The sequence below is a fragment of the Megalops cyprinoides genome, chromosome 10 (assembly GCF_013368585.1).
Source record: "Megalops cyprinoides isolate fMegCyp1 chromosome 10, fMegCyp1.pri, whole genome shotgun sequence".
NCBI lineage: Eukaryota > Metazoa > Chordata > Actinopteri > Elopiformes > Megalopidae > Megalops > Megalops cyprinoides.
The window spans coordinates 11925679-11947569 of record NC_050592.1 but is presented as its reverse complement, the minus strand read 5'-3'; the positions used below and the strand labels follow the sequence as shown (position 1 = coordinate 11947569).

The following is a 21891-nucleotide window of genomic DNA, read 5'->3' as shown; positions in this document are numbered from 1 at the left end:
AATCAAAGAAATTGCACTTCAGTTAAATATCTAAATATATATTGATATATCTTTCATTTTAGTCTATATTAGGTTTGTGGGTAGGTAATATAACAGTGGTTTGTGATTAACAGAATCTTTTCTTTAAAATGCCATGAGTAAATAATGATGTAATGCCTAGAAGGACAATCAAAAATAAATGATGTAGTCTCTAGAAATAACATTCCAGACATGTGTATGGCACAAGGCATATGAATAATTGGTCTTCAATTAATAACAAAAACTTGATAATGGACCACTACAGTGCATTTTTTGTTTAGCATTTGTTTCTCATTGCACCTCACCTAAAAACGGTTGCTATGCTTTCTTAAAATCTATAAAGTTACATGCATACAACAGACTATGGGGCAATTATTTATAATCTAGAGAAAAAAGCAAGACAATTCTGAATTTGTCCTTTAAACATGAGCTAGATATGACTAAATCACCTTCTAAAAAAGAAACAAAAAGAAATATTAATAGAAAATTTGCATTCAAACCAGCTGCATGATTAATGGGATTCTCCAGCTCTGCATTGCACTAAAAAAGGAAACAACCAGGCAAGCAAACTAGGTCACCCAAACTGAAATAAGCAAAGCATCCGTATTGAACACGTATGAGGCATGTCTTCTCTGGAGAGGAGAGATCAAGAGGCATTGAATTAAATTCAGAATGGAAAAATGGTTTCTAAATAGCTGCAATGAAAGGGAACTTGACCCTCTTGACTTCATCCCCACTGCCCACTGCCAACATGTCAGTCTCTTGCTCCCACTCCCTCCCCAGCATCCAGCCCATGCAGGTCTCAGTCACCAGTAAACTCAATCACCTTCTCTGCCAGGATCTCCTGGAAGGTGGACAGTTGCTTCATCTGCTCCGTTTGCATGGAGTGCCTCCTCATCAGCTTCTTCTTCAGCTTGAAGTCGGGGCCACGTTTCGGGGACGTGGGCGCCACTGGCACCAAGATCTTGTGGCTGGAATGGACTGGAGACGTGGGCTTGCCGTTGGCTCGGATGTCAGGGATGGGCCGCTGGGGGTTTACGTTGAGCGGGGGCAGGAAACCGGGCCTTGTCTGGGAAATGTGATCTAGAAGGAGGGTGCCAGACCCCCTTCTTTCCAGTAGCCCAGGGGGACGACGTCGCATTGTGATAGGTGAGACAGAGTTGGGGATACTCTCCAGGGACTCCCTTGAGGAGCTGGTGAGCAAGGAGAGGGGGGAGGCGTTGTACTTGCGGCGCTCTACCGATACTCGTCCAGAGTCTGGAGACCCAGGGATTGACTCGGGACATAGATGTGTGTCTGACTCATAGTGGTCCATGCGAGTCAGTTTTGGGTGGGCCAGGGCACGAACGGCCACCGTAGCTGGGGCAGCAGTCTCCTGAGATTCAGGCGCAGTGTTCCTGCGGTACAACATCTGGTGCTGCTGCACCTTGTCAGCCCAGGAGGAGCTGCAGAGCATTGCACAGTCCTCCGAGCAAGAGCGATCAATGAGTTTCGGTGAGCAAGGGTCGTGTGTCTCGATGCTGTGCCTGCGGGACAGGAGGGGTCTGCCGGGGCCTGAGATGGACAGGCCGTTCATCTCAGAGATGACCTTCTCCTCCTCCTCCAGTTCTCCATCCCCTCGGTCTTGGTTGGCCCCGCTCAGCACCGAAGGAGCCACCAGCCCCCAGGGCTCCGAGTTGAGCCTCTTCAGGAGCTTGCGAGTCGGGGCCCTCTTCTCCCCAGGAGGCCTGGAGGATGGCAGAGGTAAGGCTGATGTGAGCGCAAAACTGAATATACCTTCTTCCTCCTCCTTCTCGCCGGACGGGGTGGTGGAGGTACGTATTTCCACCTCAGAGGGTGACATGCAGGAGACGGGGGAAAGTTTGTCGACCACTCCTGGCGACGGGGGTGAGTTGAGGTACTGCTTAGTCTTCTTGGTGCCTGAGGGGGATGTGTCTGTGGTGATTATAATAACTTCCTTGCCCTTGGCTTTGCAGGCGTCCAGCAGGATCTGCAGTGTATCACGATCACCCTTGTTGATGGCGTGCACTAGAGCAGAGGACCCTGAGTAGTCCTTAAGGCTGGGGTCTGCACCATACTCCAGGAGTAGGGACACCACCTCCTTACCGGCTTGCCCGGCGCAAGCGTGCATCAGTGCTGTACGGCCAGACTTGTCCGGGATATTGGGGTCGGCCCCTTTCTCCAGGAGGTAGCGGACCATCTTCTGTCGGCTGTGGGGGTCCTCATACCCGGCCAAACAAGCGGCGACGACGGGCGTCTCCCCTCGCTCGTTGCCCTCGTTGATGTAGGCTCCGCCCTCCAGCAGCAGGCGGGTCAGTCGGAGCTTGCCCTGGAAGACCGCTTTCAGGAGCGCGTTTCCCTCCGTGTGCAGGGGCCCGCCGTCTCCCATGATGCCTCCTGCTCCTCTTCGCTGCCCTGCCAGCCCCTTAATTAGCTCAGTACTGGCTGTGCATCCTGAAGAGAATCTGAACAACCTGGAATGAAATACAGGAGAGACTATCAATTATGGAGAATAAAAGACACCCAGGTAACCATGCACCAAGAGCATCTTAGTGATGCTTACATTGTGCAGTAGGCCCTCCAGTATATTCTCTCTGCTCTCCCAAACATAGTCATTGAGCTGTCTAGTGCTCCAATAAGAGCATGTATTTGTTCTCTGTATGACACAGATAAAGCGCTATGCAATGAATGGGAATTCTTAGGATATTTGGTATGTTTTGAGGAATATTCTAGTTTTCAGTCAAGAATTGAATCTGTCTAACAAGGCCAAAAAGGCTAACGCTGGATTTGTCATGAGCAATGACTAAATTGTGTAGATAGAGGGGATAAAGGGGAAGGGCAAATGCTTATGCATGTACTGGAAAACATACACTGATGAGCATCAGTTAACCAACGGTAAATGAGACAGTGTTTCATCTTTATTCCCATGATGCTGAAGTGCCTGCTGCTGTCCATTAGGATTGCCTGGCACGTTCCCTGGGTGGAGCAGTGGATAATTAGTGCCATAACCCTGAAAACTGAGGAGCAAATCTCCCAGTGTCCAACCCTGTGATGAAGCCCCCCCCTTTACCTCACCTCTGCTCCATCTGCCCTTTTCTCTTGAGTCCCTAATCTGAGAAATGAATAACTCCTCGCTGACATGATTTTAAGCAAAGGGGGAAAAATAATACCACAACAGTCAATATGACACCAGACCAACTGACATTGAATAATACATGCTGTGTGTAAACAAAGCAGGAAAGCAGCTTGCAAGCAAAGTCACGACGTGTACCAAAAAAGAGATTAAAGATTAAATATACATGTGCCATCTGATCAGAATGTCAACCTCAATGTCATTATAAGGGAAATGTAAGTCTTTTTCTGCAGGCATAACCATAATATGGATGTCTTTTATTTGCATTCAGGTACAGCTTATAACAGCACATTATACATGGTAAGAGGAAGATACAGCAGAAATGATATAGATCCATTGTTTGTACAACGGACGATCTGAAATTAACAGACGGAATTGCAAAGATTACTGGGTTAAACTGTTATTGACAGATGGAATTGCATTGAAAATCAATTTCTAGGCAATGAACATGACCAAAAAAGGCATTCAGATAACCAGGGTAAAAAATGGTTAGTAGATTTCACTACACATCTCACTATAGAAAATATGATGACATTCAGAATCTGTGATAATCATTGGTCTTTTATAGAATAAAACAGCATATCCATGGGGTATTCTCTCCTTTTTACAAGCTCCTGCTATTAATTTTATGTTCCATTAAACATTGCACAGCTTTTATAAACTGAAAGTACTGTGTTCACTTGTAAAAGATGTCAGTTTATAGGTGGCATTCGTTCAATGTTCTTATGCTACTAAAAGAATGATCTGTCTGTTGACATTACATGACTACTTATGAACTACATTAAATTACCCTATTGTCAAACATAACTGATGTTAAAAGACAAATTTAATATAATCATTTTAATTAATTGATAAATCTTTGGATATGTTACATTACTACTATAAGACATGCAGTAAATTGACCATTGTGGATTAAGTTATGTTACTTTTTGGAAAGCTCTAATTAATTGTGATTTCATAAATAAAAAGCTAGGTTTAAATTATATTCAAAAATATGCCACTCGAACTTGGGCAGCATTTTGTAAATTCAATTACTTCCTACAAAGTAGCTTCTTCCAGGATAAACTGCAAGACCTCTCTAGAAATATGGTTCATATCAGCTAATTTACAGTGAACCAATCAATCCCATTGGCCCATCAGTCAAATCCTATTTTAAGTTTTGGGGACTGTTAAGAACACACATGTAAAAGGGTCACGATACTTACGGTAACAGTAATAATCAGAACGTGTAACTGAATTTACATAATGAACTGGGTAAAATGGCGGACACACAGCCTGAATCAGAAAAGAATCTGGATGTGATTGAGGGCCATCCCATTAATCTTAGCTTGTGACAACAGCAGTGTGTCCCAGCTGTGCACCCTGCCAGCAGGTCTGATGTGGGAATTAGGAAAGCATTACCACAGCAGCCCCAGTCAGTGGGACGCAAAGGCACAAGACCACCAGCACACCATCAATCTAATGGACAAGACAATTAAAATTCAGCCCAGAGAAGGGCCTGACCCCAGGAATTAAGCTGAAATGGGTTCAAAATGGAATTTTGCCCTCCACGTCTCTAGGCATATTTTAACTGGAAATATCAACTGAAGCCACATCAACCTGTCGGAGAAGAGTCAATTAATGAACACAAGGGGGTAGGTGGCTGGAGGTTGTAGGGGAAGTAAGAATAATCAGACTTTCATTCTTTTTTCTTGGTTCTAAACTGGGAAAAAAAAACATGCATCGATGCAGTTTAATGGGATTTATGAAACCAAACTCCCACCGACTGTTGAACAGAATGGCAGAAACACAATGTGACACAATTTAATTAGAGTAGAGGTGCGATGCCAGTGACAATAACTAGAGGGTCCCAGGGCATGGAGCTTCTTCCTACATATGACAATATGAGGCAAGCTTGTATGAAAATCTGAACAGCATCACATCCTGGCATGTGATCTGGGACACAAAATGCAGCAAATAAACGCAGGCCCCTTGTCCTTTCTGTACATCAACAGTGTTGAGTTAATTGAATATTTCCTATTAAAAATTTTATAACAATAAAATAATAATTTAAAAAATTATAACAAGCACTATGTGTATCTTGTCAACAACCTAATAAGTTATTCGAGATAAGAATGTCTGCCAACCGAGCAATAATATGAATACTGCTGTGAATGTATTGCATTGAAATATTTTTTACTTCCTGTCGTAATTCCTTTCTTACAATGCGCAGTCTAATTGATCCCATTACCGATTGATGGCAGTCTTCAAAAGGCCATTATTATTTCTTATTTGATTCTGAGGGAGATTTCATTTTAACACTGAAAATAATCTATCTGGCAAAGACTTGCACACAAGCATGTGTCCATGAGGCAGCAGCCCACGGTACTGTGTGGGTATCTCGTGTCTAACACTCGCCGCCTACAGCACAGCATAGCACAGGCTCAGGCTCTCTCATTAGCGATTCTCTGTGATTCTGCACTGCAAGATCAACCTCAGTGAACAAGACTGCACATTTCATGCATACTGATGCTCCTGAGACAACAGGATTATTTTAGAAGAAATACAGCAAAGCTCTGCGTGCAACGGAATTTTTTTTTTTTGAAGTTTGTTCGTCTCTTGCACTGGAAATAAGGAAGAGTTGTCCACAGTTTTTTCTTTTTTTTGACATCTGCTCTGAAGCATGAGTCATCAGTGAGACAGACCAGGATAACAGGCGTGGGGCACAGCACTTTAGTTCTGTTGACTGCAGCCTCCAGGAAATGTCCCACTGCACATTACTGCCTGACCAGTCACTGCTGACATGCTGGTACAGGCATGTTGTAGAGCCCCGTGAACAGCTGGCTGGTGTGATCAGGGGGCAGATTTTCTTGTCTGTGGTGGTGAAAAACAGACAGCAAGAACAGGAGAGCAAATATGACCTGAAACAATAAGCTAAGGGAAGCTTACAGGGTCTGGAGGAGCTGCTGCATTTAAAGGACACTTTGTACATAAAGGATTGCAGCAAAAGTCAAATGACACCCTGATCACAGGAAAATGGATGTGACCGTAGATGTGACTGCACTTGCATTGAAGACAATAACATCAAAACACTGCAGTGGCTGATGCAGAGCCCTGACTTCAACCTGATAGAACATCTTTGGGATGAGCTGGAAAGCAGAATTAGGGAACAGCCAAGACAGCCATCTTCAGTAGTGCTGCTTACTAATTATTTAAAGGAAGACTGAAGTACAATACCACCGGTTTTCTGCTGGAAAGTAGTAAACAGTCATCCATGACACATGACAGTTATCTTATAAATATACACATGAGTAAGACTGTAATTTATTTCAGCTCATTGAAAACAAAAAAGCAGTAGCGTGTTAATAATTTTTATTTCAAGCAGATATTAGAACACTGATTTAAAAATGTTTGTACATCCATTCAAACACTTTTCCTGAATTTTTATCTTTTCAGAGAAACCCCTGTGTGCCTTTTGGATGAGGCAAAAAAATATGCATAAATCTCAATCACTTTGGCTTTGAAATAGTTTGGAAAAGTCTTTGCTTTACTGCTGGCTAATTTTCCTTTCCCCAGAACCACATCAGGATACTGCACAAACAGCAGGGCAGTGTCTAATAAAAAAAAATCTCCCTTATTCTGTTCAACCTGATTTATCCCTCCAAATGGCAGAACGCACATTGTGAACCCGCAGATCCTCCCATCATACAGAATATTAATACAGATCTAAACTGGCCACTCCAAGAAAATAATCAGTTTGACTTAGCGACCAGCCATTCAAGTAGAACAATGACCTGTACCTAAGTACTCACCCAAGGCTATAATACTTGTCTCCCCTGGCAAGGACCAACCAAAGTAGTGTTCTGTGTCCCAATCTGACCTTCGCCTCTTCACTTTAATGGAGCTATAATATCAACGCAGAGATTCATCAACAAGACTCTCTTAGTCTCTCACTTGGAGCAAGCAGCAGCCTCTTGAACCTTTCTCACGTTCGTACCCACTTATTTTAACCTAAGACCTTCTCTTTGTGAGTGGTTAGATGACAGCAAATCCCTCTTTCCATGTCAATTGTTGCAATACAGCCAATTGCTGTACTGGCTATACAGCTCTTTGCACTTAAAATATGACAGCCCCAATGTTTAGGTTCCTCCCTGTTGCTTACTTACCTAACCTTTCTTCTTCTTTTCTATCTCTTCATCCCTTCCCATTGTCTTTTCACTCTTATGCAATTGCAGAGTCCTCAGCTCTAAAACCAACATAATTTCTCATGGCCACGCACAAGCAAGGGGGGGAGGGGGGGGGGGTTTAGTTGTGAGGGGTAGGGGGTGGAGGGGGTGGAGGCATTGTTAGAAATTAACAGTCACCCTTGAGATCCTGAAGTCTCTGGTCTGCTGCTTGGCTCATTAGATTAGGCGATGACATGCATATGCAACAGCTCTCCGAGGTGCCCGGATCCCTGGCTTGAGACAGCCATGTGTATCTGCGGCATTCCAATGTGCAATCACCTCAGACTGAGGTCGACCCCCCTCTGCTGCTGCAATCTCAGCCGATTGTTGCGCTGATTGGCAATCTCCCCCTGCTGCCGGGGGTGAATGATGCCTCATCAGATTATGCCGACTGGTGGAGCGGCCCTTTCCAACAGACTTAATCACAGTCAATGCAGACAGCTCCTTTCAGACGCCGTATTGCCAATATTAAGAAATGGCTGATTTATGGAGGTGGATGGGATTTGTCAGAATTTCGCCCTGAGTCAGCGTTAGAGAGGATGACAGGTGCTGACAGGCCAATTTATCCCATGACGTTGTTCTTGTCATTGTTTTCCTTAAGCGTTACCATAGCCCCTCTAAGGGTATTGTTTGCTAGCAGCCACCTTTTTGCAAAAGAGACCGAGTTCTATCTTGCACACTGTCTATGAAATTACACATTCTATATATTCCAAAATGTCTGAGTCTCAATTCTCCACTCGACAGTGCAAATGGCCTAAAAATATGATCAACATCCAAGCACTGTATTTAATGAGTGATTGCAATGATATTTCATATGCTCCTCATTAATGCCAATTCATTCCCATGTGCTGCCATTCAATATGCACAAATCTACTACCCTCCTTCTTGGCCTCCTGGGATGGTGTCAGTGATTAAGCTACACACGCTGAGATAATGGTTCAGAGGAGTACTCCGTATGTATCAAATGAGTTAAGTCAGAGACTTCTTTGGATGTACTCAACATTGCCAAATAATGGGCTTCTACAAATGAAACATGCCAAATAATGTAAAGTTGCCTGTCCATGTTATTTTCTTTTAGAGTACTGGAGTCAAATTCATACATACAGTAGATTGATATAACCCTCTGTGCTGAAATATAACAGTATGGCATACCTCTTACTCTCACAATAATTACAAATTTGGCATCTAGGATAGGGTGAACAAGCCATAGGATGTAAACACATATGCAGTATGAAGCACTGGGTATTGCCACAATTTCCTCTCCCATGTAGAGCGCATACAAAAGCAGAGATCATTATTTTACAGCTCATGGGCCATATTTTGCATTGAAACAATTTGCCCCACTTCTTGCTGTTCTCATATGCCACAGACTTTGAAGACAGGCAGTAATCAGGTCTTTTCAAAGCAAATGTGCATATATGAAGTACACCTTAGATCATATAATAAATCATGATTACCATGGTTTGCTAGTCTTTATATAGTTATGATGCTACATACATTTGTGACTACATAGTATTTTGTATCAAAAGTTATAAAAAATACATTTAACAGAAATGTTAAAGTACTGCAATTCTTGTTTGTTGGTCCATCATGGACTCATGATGGAGCACTATAGATGATACTCAGAAGCAAGGCACTTTTCCATGTATTGAAGAGGGGTTAATGTTTTTATCCCTCCTATCAGTTCTCAAATGATAATTCTTGAGACAACGGGTGTCAACAGCTATCATAATCATTATCAGTAAGAAATACCAGCTATCTCATTGTTTAGTGTGCACCTAAGATATTATTGGTTAGTTCACCTTGGTCCTTCATAGGCTGCAATGTCCACACACAACCGGATATGATGATCACACAGCAGAAGCTATGCTATTTTTGTAATGTGACACTATCCCATATTCTCCAAAATAAGGCCTACTGTAGATTATCACAGCCTATACCTACCAAAAAGCCACTTCGCTCCCTGACATATTCCATTGATCCTCAGAGCTCTTGAAACAGAAATAAAAACTATAATTCAAAAGCTGATTTCAAATTTTAGAACTTAGATTGCATTATCCTGAAAGAACAGTTTTCTGGTGGACAAAAAAATGTAGGAACACAAGAATGCCCCAAACAATATTTAATTTAACTACAAGCTGTAAGATAAACAAGATAATTGCATTCAAGACAGTTCTGAATACCCAGCTAGAAACAGTTCAAGGCTAGACTTACATGTGGAGATAGGGTTGCTATCCATGGTGCTGAGATGTCACTGTTAAAACATCAACATCCACATAATTAATAAAGAAAGGATGGTACAGATTCTCCATGAATGACCAATGGCAATGCTACAACACTGCAACTGTTTTGGATATATGTCTGGCATACACATATGTGTGTGTGTGTGTGTGTGTGTGTGTGTGTGTGTGTGTGTGTGTGTGTGTGTGTGTGTGTGCTTACATCTCAATGTGTTGCTACCAAATTGTGCTACTACAGTAATCTATTGCCTCTATAACATACTTAGTCCCTTTTAAACAATTTATCTCAAGTTATACAGGCTTTTTAAGTGATCGTGCATTTTGTGATTTCGACTAAGAAGTTGCACGTTTAGATAATGTCCCAGAAAGACCTATGTTCACCCTTTCTACCTGCATTCGTTCATATGTGGAAAACACGCACCACCTCCCTCGCAATGTTCCATAATCAGGCTGTTTGGGCTGTCGAAATCATAGCAGACCTCGCGCTGCATACATAGCCTAGAGGACCGCAACGAATCCAAGTAGACGCTGCATTTTTGCACATTTCAATTCACTAACACTCCCAGCATGATCTTAACTTGGTTCATGCAGATCACACACCAGTTCGCTTGTTCTAATGAGATTGACTGTGGACAAAACAGGGACGACACATTCAAAGACGATGCATGTCAACTCGGCAATTATTTCTAAGACAACCAAGCGTCGCGATTTATCTGGCTGGAATACTGATGTTCAATGTCCAAGAAGGCATTAAGAAGCAACGCCAAGTCAATTTCCTTATCACAACAATCTTTGGAATACGACATAAATTGACCACCATTTAACAGACACCAAGAACAGTCTAAATCAGACTCGTTAAGTGACAGCAAGGTATCCGTTGCCATACTGTGTGCCCTCAGAAGTGTTTCCCGAGCGAAATGTTGATACCTGCAGTATCTTCGTGATAATTCCATTTCAATTAACACAGCGGAATATGAATGAATAATTTTCCGTGAAAGTTAATTCAAAAGGGTTAATCGAGATCAATGGCTGCTTAAAATATTTCATTGTTTTTTTCAGTACTGACTTGTACACAAGACATACTATTCCTCTATTCGGCGCATATTAAGAGTAGACTATACTGTATATTGAAACAATATAGAAAGGAATGATGTTACGTATCAATTGTTCGGTAACGCACCATGGTGATCTGACTGTTAAAAGGACAAACTTAAACAAAACAACTTGCACAACTGTTCTCCGTGTTTTATTATTCGTTTAATCACATAATGGCATTAATAAGCGTAGTTAAACATCAGCCTACCTTTAATGTGATGCGGTTATTTATAAGGGTTCCATGAAACAGCTGCTGTTTCCCCCTTCAAACCCAGCTGTACTCAGTCAAGTACTCCGCAGCTATTCCTATTTGACAGTGTTCTGCATTTAGCTTGCCTCCCCCCTCCCCCCATATCCCTGTAGCGATCGCGAGTTTAGGGTAAGACGAGTAGCGTCGCTGCGGGGGTGGGGAGTGGGTAGCAGGGTGGGAGAGAGAAGTGATGCGCTCCCACTCAGTTCCAAAGCTATGAAGGAACGTTGCTGGCTGAATGCGGACGGTAGCCGTGTGCGAATACGCGGAAAGAGAGAAAGAGAGAGAGAGAGAGAGAGAGAGAGAGAGCAAGGAGTGTACATCTAGGATGAAAGGTATGAAGCATTTGCTCAAACTAACGCTAAACCGTCATTCTCGTGGAATCCGAATGACAGCCAGCAAGATGTAGACAGCAGGGTGCCACAGAATTCAGTAAAATAGGCTTCCTTCACAAGAAGAATGTTCGTAAACATTTTCCCGAAGCTGTATTCCAGTGCAAACCTGTTTTCCCCCAAAATGCATTAGCTTCTCCAAAATGATTTTGCTCAACAGAAGTCGTTATTAATATAATTTCAAATCCTACCCAACGACAGAGACTGTATTTAAACAGCGACATCGATTGCCGTAAAGTTGCTCGAGGTCATAAAGGCAGTGCCCCCACCGGGAAAGCCCGACGAAAGCACTCCGGATTTTGATGTAAAACCACAGTCATCGCCATTCTTTTTAATGTGATTTCTTTCTTTGCAAATACACAGACATTTAACAGACTCTGCTGTGCAACTGGGACTTATAGCGTAATGCCGCAGTGAACTCAAAGGTGATCTCGTTGTGTAACAGGCATCTATAACTAATTTGATTTAGGCCTATAAGATATGGGATTATGTGTCCACTACCAGCACATCATCACATGCACTATTAATGTATTTTGTCATGCAACATACTAATCTACGCAAACCATGGTTTAAGTCGCTTGCACAAAAGCAGCCTAAATCTTTAGTAGGCTATTTATCGTTGCTGCTCATGAAGTTGAACACGTTTAGTATCGCGCTGCCTTCCCAAAATTGTTTTGTCGCCGTTATTACTGTCACAGTCCTAGAGTATCCCCTGTTCTGATGATCATGCTGACAGATCATGCTGACTCACTTCACACGCCTGCCTTATTTTCCCCTTCTTATTACTAATGTATGTGGGCAGTTGAACTTACGTTCGAAAGCACTGCAGTTCAGACACAATTTCTTGTAACGTTAGGGTTCCTAATGCATCTTTCTAAATTTCTTTAAACGCACATCTTTTTTTTGAAGGCGTGCTGTTTGAAGGAGTTGTGATAATGATGCGTAATAATGTTTCCAGTATTTTATATCAAGTGATGGGGTGAGAGCTGGAATGGTGAAAGAATGTGAGGAGAAACAATTGTATTTTCAGTCTGCATAAATACCAATTTAGTGACTGTAGCTATTATGGAACACAGTTTCTATGGCAACTGATTCGCCGGATTCCTACAGAAGCGTTCCCACGGTGACACGCGCACGCCGCTGCAAGAAAACCTTCATCAGAGTGACGATGCTGGACGCTCTGGCATCCTTGATTTCCCAATTGGGAAGAGTGCAGATTGCTCATTGGATTTCAATTAGCAAGTCCAATGTTTTAAGACACTTTCAGATGTAGAGACATTTTTATGTAGAATGAGGGCATTTTAAGCAGGCAGCAAATGCCAAACATTTTTGCTAGAAATGTTGCCAGTGGAGGGGCAGTGAATTAAAAACAAATATACATTTAATCAAGATTTTCATTTATTAATTTATTGATTTATTTTTATTTATTAGTTTGTTTTGAATAAACAGGTTTGAAACACTTTTTGGCTAATGCTATGTATAAATGTTTGTATATGACCAGCTAAAATTGTTTTAAATTTTACAACAGGTTTGTTAGAAACATATATCATTAAATAATAATCATTTCACTCTGAATGAAATGTATGTAACAATATATAATATTGTCTATATACAGTAGATGATTCTACAGTACATGTGTGTTTTATGTTAATGTTGATACTATCAACACAAAACAACAGCCTCATAAATTATCACAAAATTGAATCTCTGTGGCTCAGTCTCAACAACAACTGTATGTCTTGAGTTTTACAAAGCTGATATTTATGGTGAGGCTGGCATTTGGAAATTGCATGTAACCAAAGCCAGTGGGAAACAATGCATAACCTGGTGTAATGAGCACAGATCCTGGATTTCTGAGCAGTGGATGGAAATATTATGGTCAGATCTTTTACATTTTCTTATATCTGGATGGGTTTACGTTTGGAGAAAGCCAAAGGAAGCCTTCAACATGAATTGCCTGTTTCCAGCTGTTAAACATGGTGGTGGATCTCTTATGGTAAGGGCAACCATCTCTTGGGAGTCATTTGGTCAGATTATTACTCTGCATGATAGTGTTAGGGCCAAGGAAAGCAAAGGCTTTTTAAGCGATCTGTTATTGTAGATACTTTCATTAACAAAAATGAGGAAGAACTGTTGATTTATGTCTCATTCAGTATATTTTTGTCATTTATTTGTATGGCGATGGTACACTTTTCTTTAAACAATCTGTTTATTGATTTTTTCTTCTTTAACAAGACATGTATAAGTAGAGATATTACATGAAAACATGAAACAACAGCAACAGACGGCAGCAGAGCAAACATAAGTTATAAAAGTTACCGCCAAAAAAAAAAAAACATCTAAGACAAAACAGAAGTATTACAAAAGCATAGAACAAACAAAATTACATTTTACAATGGTCTGATCCAGTATGATAGCACGCATTTGGGACATAGTTCAGATAAAACACAGCACCCTAAGCCATTCAAATATCACCCACCACCACCACCCCACGTGCTCACAAATTGTAGTACACTACCCAGAGTTCTCTTCATTAGCCAATATTTCACCCACATCACTCTGCTCAACAAAATCCAAAAATGGACCCCATTTTCAAAAGTGTCTTGTTTACCCTTAACCATATATGTTATTTTTTCCATTGTTAGGCAAGACGACATTTCCCTTAGCCATTGGGCAATACTAGGCCTGTTCACACTTTTCTAGGAAAGAGCTATCAAGTGTTTTGCTTGCAACAAGCACATATCTATAAGTAGTGGTACACTTCTAAAGCTTAAAAGTATTATTAAAGAAAAATCAATAGTTCAGAAATTGGGGGTTTACATTAATTAAAATGGATTTATATGACTCCCGTAAATTTCATGTCAGGCTAACCATTGCTTGAGGAGGCAGAGCACAATCAGTTATCCAACCAGTGAGGCAATTATCCAAAGTCATTATACTTCAGCTTGATTTTCATTTGCCCTCCCATGTGTTTCTCACACTGCAGTACCCTGTCACTTAGATTCGTACTCATATTACCTGGCTCTGCTCAAGTAAGACAGGGATGACCGTGGTGAAAAAAGAATCCTTTGGGAAGAGAGAGAGGGGAAAGAAACCTCTGGGAGCCAGAGTCAGTACAGATGCCCTTCCCCTGACTAGCTGGAAGTTGATGCAGTGTCTGCCCCTCCTCCACATGTAACTTGTTAAACCTTGTCTTACATATGCCTAGTATAAAGCAAACTAAATTTGCTTAATTGTGTTGAGAAGACCATCGCATCATCTAGTGGTAAGAAACATGGGGTAAGAACAGAGAGTTATTGTAAGCCACCACACAAATAAGTGTCTGAAAAACAGGCATCTTTGATAGTTTCATATTTCAGCCCCAAATATCCTGACAGATCGATAAAAGAGAAAGTAAGTGAAGGATGTCATTTAATGCATGGAGGGTTCAAAACATAGGTTTTAATCTGAATATGAATACTGATTCTTTGCTTTTCGTAGATAACAGAAGTTATTCCAAAAGCTCTGCTACCATTTTAACTCAAAGTTTTGGCAGCAACCTAACTAGCTACCTGAGAGTCTCACAGTGTTATATGGATAGCAAGCTCAATTTGGTATAACAGAGCAAGTTCATTCAGTACTCTGTAGACTTGGAAGACATTTTAACCATGAGCTGGAACAGGTGGTATATGATTAAATATCTTTTTTTTTTTCATCTCACAAATAGAGCAATGATACATACAGCACATAACACACAGTATTCCCTGTCCTTGCCACAAGTGAACCTTAAAGAGATAGGTCAATGTAGGTGCTAATAAATATGCATGACCAAAGACACCAGCACTTCTTTCTAATCAGTATTATATGTGAATGTATGATATGACCAGTGATACCACCACTTAAAAATCAAAATGTGTTCCCGGCTTGGCTGCTCATGAATATTCATGAGTAAAGATAGTGTATGCATGTACATTTTCTCTTTAGGAAAAAGCCAGAAAAAGGACAAGTTAGCTTCGTCTTCCCAGTAAATAATTTGGAGTTTTAAGTTTTTTTGTTTTTTTCTTAATCTTGGGAGAATGATATGCTTTTTATATTATATTCAAATACAAATAAAAGTGTTATAATAAATGTTATATATTATAACTGGGATAGAATGTGATACAAATCAGTTATAATATATAACACTTTACTGTTCTATGCAGATCTCTATGCAGTGTAGCATAGTGGTTAAGGAGCAGGACTCATAACTGAAAGGTTGCCGCTTCAATTCCCCACAGGGGCACTGCTGCTGAACTCTTGGGCAACACACAGCTGCCTCAATAAATATCCAGCTGTATAAATGGTTAACGTTGTAAAAAGCTGTAATTGATACAAGTCGCTCTGGATAAGAGCATCAGCTAAATGCCCACAATGTAATGTCTGATCCTTTCTTGCGCATATTTTCCATTCCGGTCTCCAGTTCTAATCACGGCGTTTACCAATTCACATCTATCTTGATTCAAGATTCTTTTACTTAGGGTTGTTTTACGTAAATTCATATAATTATTCGGTTTCAACAATTCTGGTGCAAAAGAAACAACGTTAAAGGCAATCTGGTACCCACCAACACCTTTTTAAACATTTAATCAATGGGAACTATCCTAAACAGATACAGTTTCCGGGGACATACAATTGTAGCGGAACAGTCGAAGTAGCATATTGCCGTGGTCCGTGGCATCAAAATGAGCACATTGCTTGAGAGATTACTTTGTAGTACCTTTAAAATTAGAAACGTATTCACCATCCCAAGTTGCTCATTTTAAAACTCAGAATTTCCGAACGTAAGATTGTGTTTTTTATGTTTAATTACATTGACCCAGTTGGCTAGGTAGCCAGATAACTACCGCTAGCAAGGTACTTCAGCCAGGATGGTGGTGGCCAGAGATTTAAAAGTTAGAAACAGTATGAAAAAGAAAAACCGTCGTTTAAACGACTTCTGACACAATTCAGTTAAAACGGGATAAATCTCTTGTAAGCACACAGATTCTCGCGTGTGAAACACAAACCAGCTTCACTCTAACTTGGAATAATACAATTCTTGCTAGGTGATTAGCGAACTAGCTGTAGCTAGCTAGACTAGCTACGCAGACAAGGAGTCAAACATTGAGAAGGTAAGACAAAGGAAAAGGGAAACTACCTATTTTTTAAAATTTTCCCTTGAATACACATTACACACGTCATAGACAACTTTTTAAAACCATTTTCTTCTCCTGTGTCTGTATCCTTTGTGATGAGATTGATGCTTCGTGCATTGGTACTAGAGTTCTACATTTCCCAGAGACACGATTTGGTAATTCTAAAAAAGCTGTTTGCAATTTGTTAGTCAATCTTGGAAAAACTTGCGCAGTTTAAAAGTACGCGTCCGTACACTAACATGATCAGACTGACGAGTTATCCTACTTCTTTCCCTTTGCATGCACGCCTAGTTATGCCATGCGCACCTGCTTTTAAGCAGTTAACTGTCTCCTTTTCATTAGCTGCAGGTGTGATACCGAGCCAATTAACATATTAACGATCAGTTAAAAAAAAACCCAGTTATTCCTTCAAATAAGAGTTTAACTTGCCACTGTGGCATGTTATTAGATGTGATCGATCAGGAGTGATCAACGCTCTTAATCGGAACAAAATTTGTGTCCGTTTAAAAATAGTGAAATACGGGGTAGTTTGAAGATGCGATGACATGCAATAATATATCTTAATAATTTTCTGATTAAACTTAAGAATTTATTAATTTAATTTATTTATTCTGCATTACGATTTTGGGAAAAAAGAATCATGAAAATGGAATGGAATTACAGACCACGCTTGATTTCCGTTTTTAAGATTTTATAAAGTTATTCGCGTGTACATGAAATAATAGTAAAATGATTAAAAGCCAGTAACGTATGATTTCTTTGCAAATATGAGGCCTACATCAGTGGTGTCCACTGGAAATCTGCAAAGAAAAATCCCTGTCCATGTCAAGTTTTAATGACATACTTGGAATCATTTACTGGAAGGGAATCACCTGTTGTTCCAGCTGACCAGTCTGTTCATTATTGACCATAAACATTTGAAAGCGAGTTTCTAAAACTGTTAGACATAGCACTGTGAAATTTGCTCTGATCATACAATAAAGCAATCTGCTGAACTTGGAAATGGGGTGGCGGTGGCAGTGTAGTGGTAAGGTGCAGGACTCCTAACTGAAAGGTTGCTGGTTTGATTCCCCGCTGGGGCCCAGCTGTTGTACTCTTAGGCAAGGTACTTATCCCAGTATTGCCTCAGTTAATATCCAGTTATATAAATGGGTAATATATACAAATATAACCTATGCAAGTCACTCTGCAAATGATGTGATGTAATGAACATAGTTAAAGCATCTAGATCTGCAGAGTTTTAACATTTTAACCTAAAACAGTCATGCATGCTACTGCAGCCTGTTACCAGTGTGGATTTCATTTGGTTGAATCCATCCTCTGTTTGTCATATGCCCTTGTACAATGCAGTTTACAGAGGTAAAGTAACAACACTGTAAAATGCTGTATATGGTAATACAGTAAAAAAAAAAGTAAAATAACAATCCTGAAATATTTGGTGTCCCCAGGTGTACTTGCAGATCTCTGTCATTGTCAGCATTCACTATGGCAGGAAGAGGTCGTGGGCGAGGTCGGGGTCAGCTCAGCTTCAACATGGAGGCTGTGGGAATTGGAAAAGGGGAGAACCTGCCCCCCTCCACTCTTCAGCCGACCCCACTGTTCCCTGTGAGTAGTACTACAGCACTTTATGAGCATCTCAGTTTCAGCTCCTTACTGTAAAACATGGACTCTCATCTCATTGCTGTTTTCACACTGTAGTGTCTGTAGTTACATAAATTGAAAATCTTTTGGAAAAATACAGAGAAGAGAAGGAAGGCTGCTGGCAGGGATCAAGCATACAAGTTTTTAAGACAGACTGAACACAGTTAATCTCTTTAGTCTGAGCAAAAGAACCCTGAAGGGATTAGATTGGGGTCCTTACGTTTTAAAATGCAATAATACAGTAGATTACAGAGGCTATTTCAAGTTTTGTCTGCAGAACAAGAGAGTGTAACTGGAAATTAGATGAAGGTACCTTTCACCCTAACATTAGGAATATTTTTTCACAGAGTTATTAGTGCATGGAATAGCTCAACTATGACTTATAGTAGAGGTAGAGGCCCTTGTAGTTGTGTAGTTTTGAAGGCTAGGTCTCAAACAGTGTTAGTTACACTCATCTCCATAAGGTCATAGGTCTGTGTCGAGGTTGTATATCTGTGAGATTGGGCTTCGCAAGGTTCTGTTTTTGTGTTTTGTGTCTATGAGGCTGTGTGTCTGTGCATAACTTGTTTGTCTGCCTACAGCTGTTTGCTTTTGCGTGAAACCATGTGTGTGCATAAGGTCGTGTGTCTGTTTGAAGCTGTACAGCTGAAATTGTGTTTTCACAACAACGTGTGTGCCTACATGCGGTTGTTTGTTTGAGCGAGGTTGTCTGGCCGTTTGTTCCTGCATGCGGCCGCGACCTGTAACGACACACCCGCTTTGCCTTTCCTCTCTGTCCTCAGCCCATGGAACACAAGCCTGTCCCCCTGCAGACAGGCGAGGAGGCTGAGTACATGCTGGCGCTGAAGCAGGAGCTGAGGGGTGCCATGAAGAGCCTGCCCTTCTACATCAGGCCTGCTGCGCCCAAGAAAGGTCAGCCAGCACAACAGACAAGGGGTGCTGCCGTGGGCAGGGGGTGGGAGGGAGAGGGACCAAATCAGTGCAGGGGTTATGGAGGAAGTAAGTAGAAGCAAGGATACATTGTTTTTCTCATTCCTAATCAGGACTGCTTTGACTTCCAGATGTGGAACGCTACTCTGATAAATACCAGAGTGCAGAGCCAACAGACAACACCATTGAGTGGGACCCAGGTGAGTCTTTCTTTCAGGGCACGTATTCTGAAAGAGCATGTACATAAAAATAAACACTGTCAATAGATGTGTTAAACTCTGTGGCATAATCATTGTTTGGAGCTTCGATCAATATTTGACTGGCACAGTTGCAGTTTTGCCTTAGAAAGGGAGGTTGAAAGAAATTAAGATTGTCCAGTAGAGGGCGGTAGTTGTTCACCACTGCATTTTTGGAAATGCAGTCTGTGTAGATTAACAGCATCTCTTGCTGTATCCATGTGTTTGTTTCAGACTGGAAAAGGCTGCCCAAAGAGCTGCGGATCCGGGTGAGGAAGCCCCAGAAAGAGAGTGAGTGTCAAGGATCTTTTTCCATATACTTACAATAATGTAGAGAACTGATGGTTGGGTCGCCAGTTTGCTTTGCATGTTGAAAGTCTGAAACGAACGTAAGCCACTTATTTTTCGTAGACACCACAAAGCCAAAATGGGCTGAAAAGACATTTCTGACATTTGGATTTTGCACTCCTCATTATATAATTGGAACAGTTAGTCATTCAGATTGGTTAAGTGCACTCATTTGAACAGGCATACAAGAGACAAGACAGTGTCCCCTTAGGACAGAAGTTTTTGAAAACTCATATCTGTAGGTATGGTCACATGAATACAATTCAATCTATACAGTTCAATCTGTATACCTCCCACATGTTGTACACCATGACTGATCGGGATTCATACAGATAGGAATACAGCAGTTTTCTCTTTTTCGACCACAAAAGGGAAAGAGATTGTTCCTGCAGTTGACAAGCATAGAGAATCTTATTGCTAGGCAAAAAAATGGGAAATGTGTCTTTGCCCTTTTCTGTTCCTATCAAAAAAAAAAATGAGCCGGGGATGACATTTCAAATGGATCAGTCCAACCACAGGGGGGTGGGGGGGGTGGGGGGGGTGGGGGGGGTGGGAGGGGGGGTGTGTGGATTCTTATAGTGCTTTTGTTTTTTCCTTCTTGCATTGAGACCCCTCTTCTGTCATTCCAGAGGCCCCACCTGTAAGGAAACACAACAAGGAGACCCGTGTGGACAAAGAGGAGATTATCCGCAAACTGGAGGTAGAATCAGGCATGAGTGACAGGACTGGCATAGGAGACCTTTTTATGGCAGGCTCGTTCCACTCAATACAGGCTGTCAGTTACTCGCCACATTCAGACAATGTCTTATTTGTCCTATGGAGTCCTTGTCTGCCTATGGAGCAATGTTCAATGTATGCGCAAGATATTGATTTTATTGAACAGGAGACACAGGCAGTTGAGACCACGCTCTTTCCACACTGTTCAGAAAAATGCTGTTTTGATTAGGGAGCTAAGAATGTCAAATGTGTTCTGTTACATGCTGTTGTGTGAACTACAGCTCCAGTCATGGCTACTGCCAAGAAGTCAGATCTCAGTGATTAAAAGCTTTGTGTGAATTCACAACCCTTCAGAAATACAGACGAGACAAATAGAATTAACAGCATGTCTGCATGTCTGTAAATGGAAAATTATGAATTATTAATTCGCTACAAGCCAAACAGTGTTGACCTTATGCTTGAGAGTAGTGCCATTAAATGAACACAAGTGTTTGATTCATTGACTGATTTGTGCTGTTGGTTCCTTTCATGGTCAAGACGCTTGAAAAGAAAGAGGAGGAAGTGAGTTCAGATGAAGAAGAGGGGGAGAAGAAGAAGCAGGAAGAGGAAGAGCAGGAGGGTGAGGAGGAGTATGATGAGGAAGAGTTTGAAGAGGTGAGAGAATCGGGAAATCTGCCTTTGCTTCTGTTGCTGAGTTTGTGCTGCCACACCATGGTAACGCAACACTCACCCGGTGACTGTCTTCCCACAGGAGACAGACTACATCATGTCATACTTTGACAATGGAGAGGACTTTGGAGGAGACAGCGATGACAACATGGATGAAGCCATTTACTGAGACAGGTGAAGTGAGGTGCAGGAACATGATCAATCAATCGAGTGACCACCAAACGACCTCACTCAGGGAGGTGGGGAGAGACAGAGAGCAGCACTTTGGTTCATCACAGAGAAGCAGGTGGGAGAGAAACCCAGCCTGACCCCACTTGTCAAGTCTGCACTCATAGAGAACTTTCACTTGAAGTTGCAGAAACCAGAGATCCAGGTATTTCCAGCTCGCTACCTGGATTGTTGGGGCTGTGATTGTATAGTGCTGTGAACTCTTTTGGGCTAAGGTTTTCTCAGGGTAATGCCCATAGGTCATGTTGCGACCATATCCCAGAAGTCAGAAATTTGACTGTGATCTGAGAGATTTGCTGGTGAAGGCTGCCTTCACTCTCCCCATGCAGATCCATTGTGTAACACAATTCTTGTTAGAATGTCGTTTTGAATCCAAAGTTTTATCATCATTTTATCATTTTATACGTAAAATGTTAACATTTTCTAGCAAGCCTTTTGAAGCTTCATTTTTAGACATTAAGGATTGGAAATGAGAGTTTGAAGTGAATATTTTATCTTTTGCAATGAAAGCACTGATATATAAACATTTCAAGGTCTAAACCGTAATAAACGGTTTTATGATTTCTTTGTTCAACTGTAACATCAAGTGTGTAAAACTCACTTAGTTTTAAATTAATTTACTGTTATTAGCACATA

At 41.3% G+C, this 21891-nt stretch overlaps 2 protein-coding genes across 2 annotated transcripts; one reads left to right on the top strand and one right to left on the bottom strand.

Annotated features, from left to right (window-relative positions):
• Nucleotides 1-226: 226 nt before the first annotated feature.
• On the bottom strand, nucleotides 227-11000 carry LOC118784837 (ankyrin repeat domain-containing protein 34A). The gene is made up of 2 exons (XM_036539282.1): nucleotides 10900-11000; nucleotides 227-2492 (listed from the first exon to the last, which is right to left on the bottom strand). Exon 2 carries the CDS (start codon nucleotides 2405-2407, stop codon nucleotides 821-823), a length of 1587 nt encoding a protein of 528 aa, XP_036395175.1. The 5' UTR covers nucleotides 2408-2492; nucleotides 10900-11000; the 3' UTR covers nucleotides 227-820.
• Nucleotides 11001-15997: 4997 nt separating this feature from the next.
• polr3glb (RNA polymerase III subunit GL b) lies at nucleotides 15998-21681 on the top strand. Its single transcript, XM_036539245.1, has 8 exons — nucleotides 15998-16462; nucleotides 17935-18091; nucleotides 18910-19039; nucleotides 19189-19257; nucleotides 19528-19584; nucleotides 20271-20341; nucleotides 20896-21012; nucleotides 21110-21681. Exons 2-8 carry the CDS (start codon nucleotides 17972-17974, stop codon nucleotides 21194-21196), a joined length of 651 nt encoding a protein of 216 aa, XP_036395138.1. The 5' UTR covers nucleotides 15998-16462; nucleotides 17935-17971; the 3' UTR covers nucleotides 21197-21681.
• Nucleotides 21682-21891: the final 210 nt, after the last annotated feature.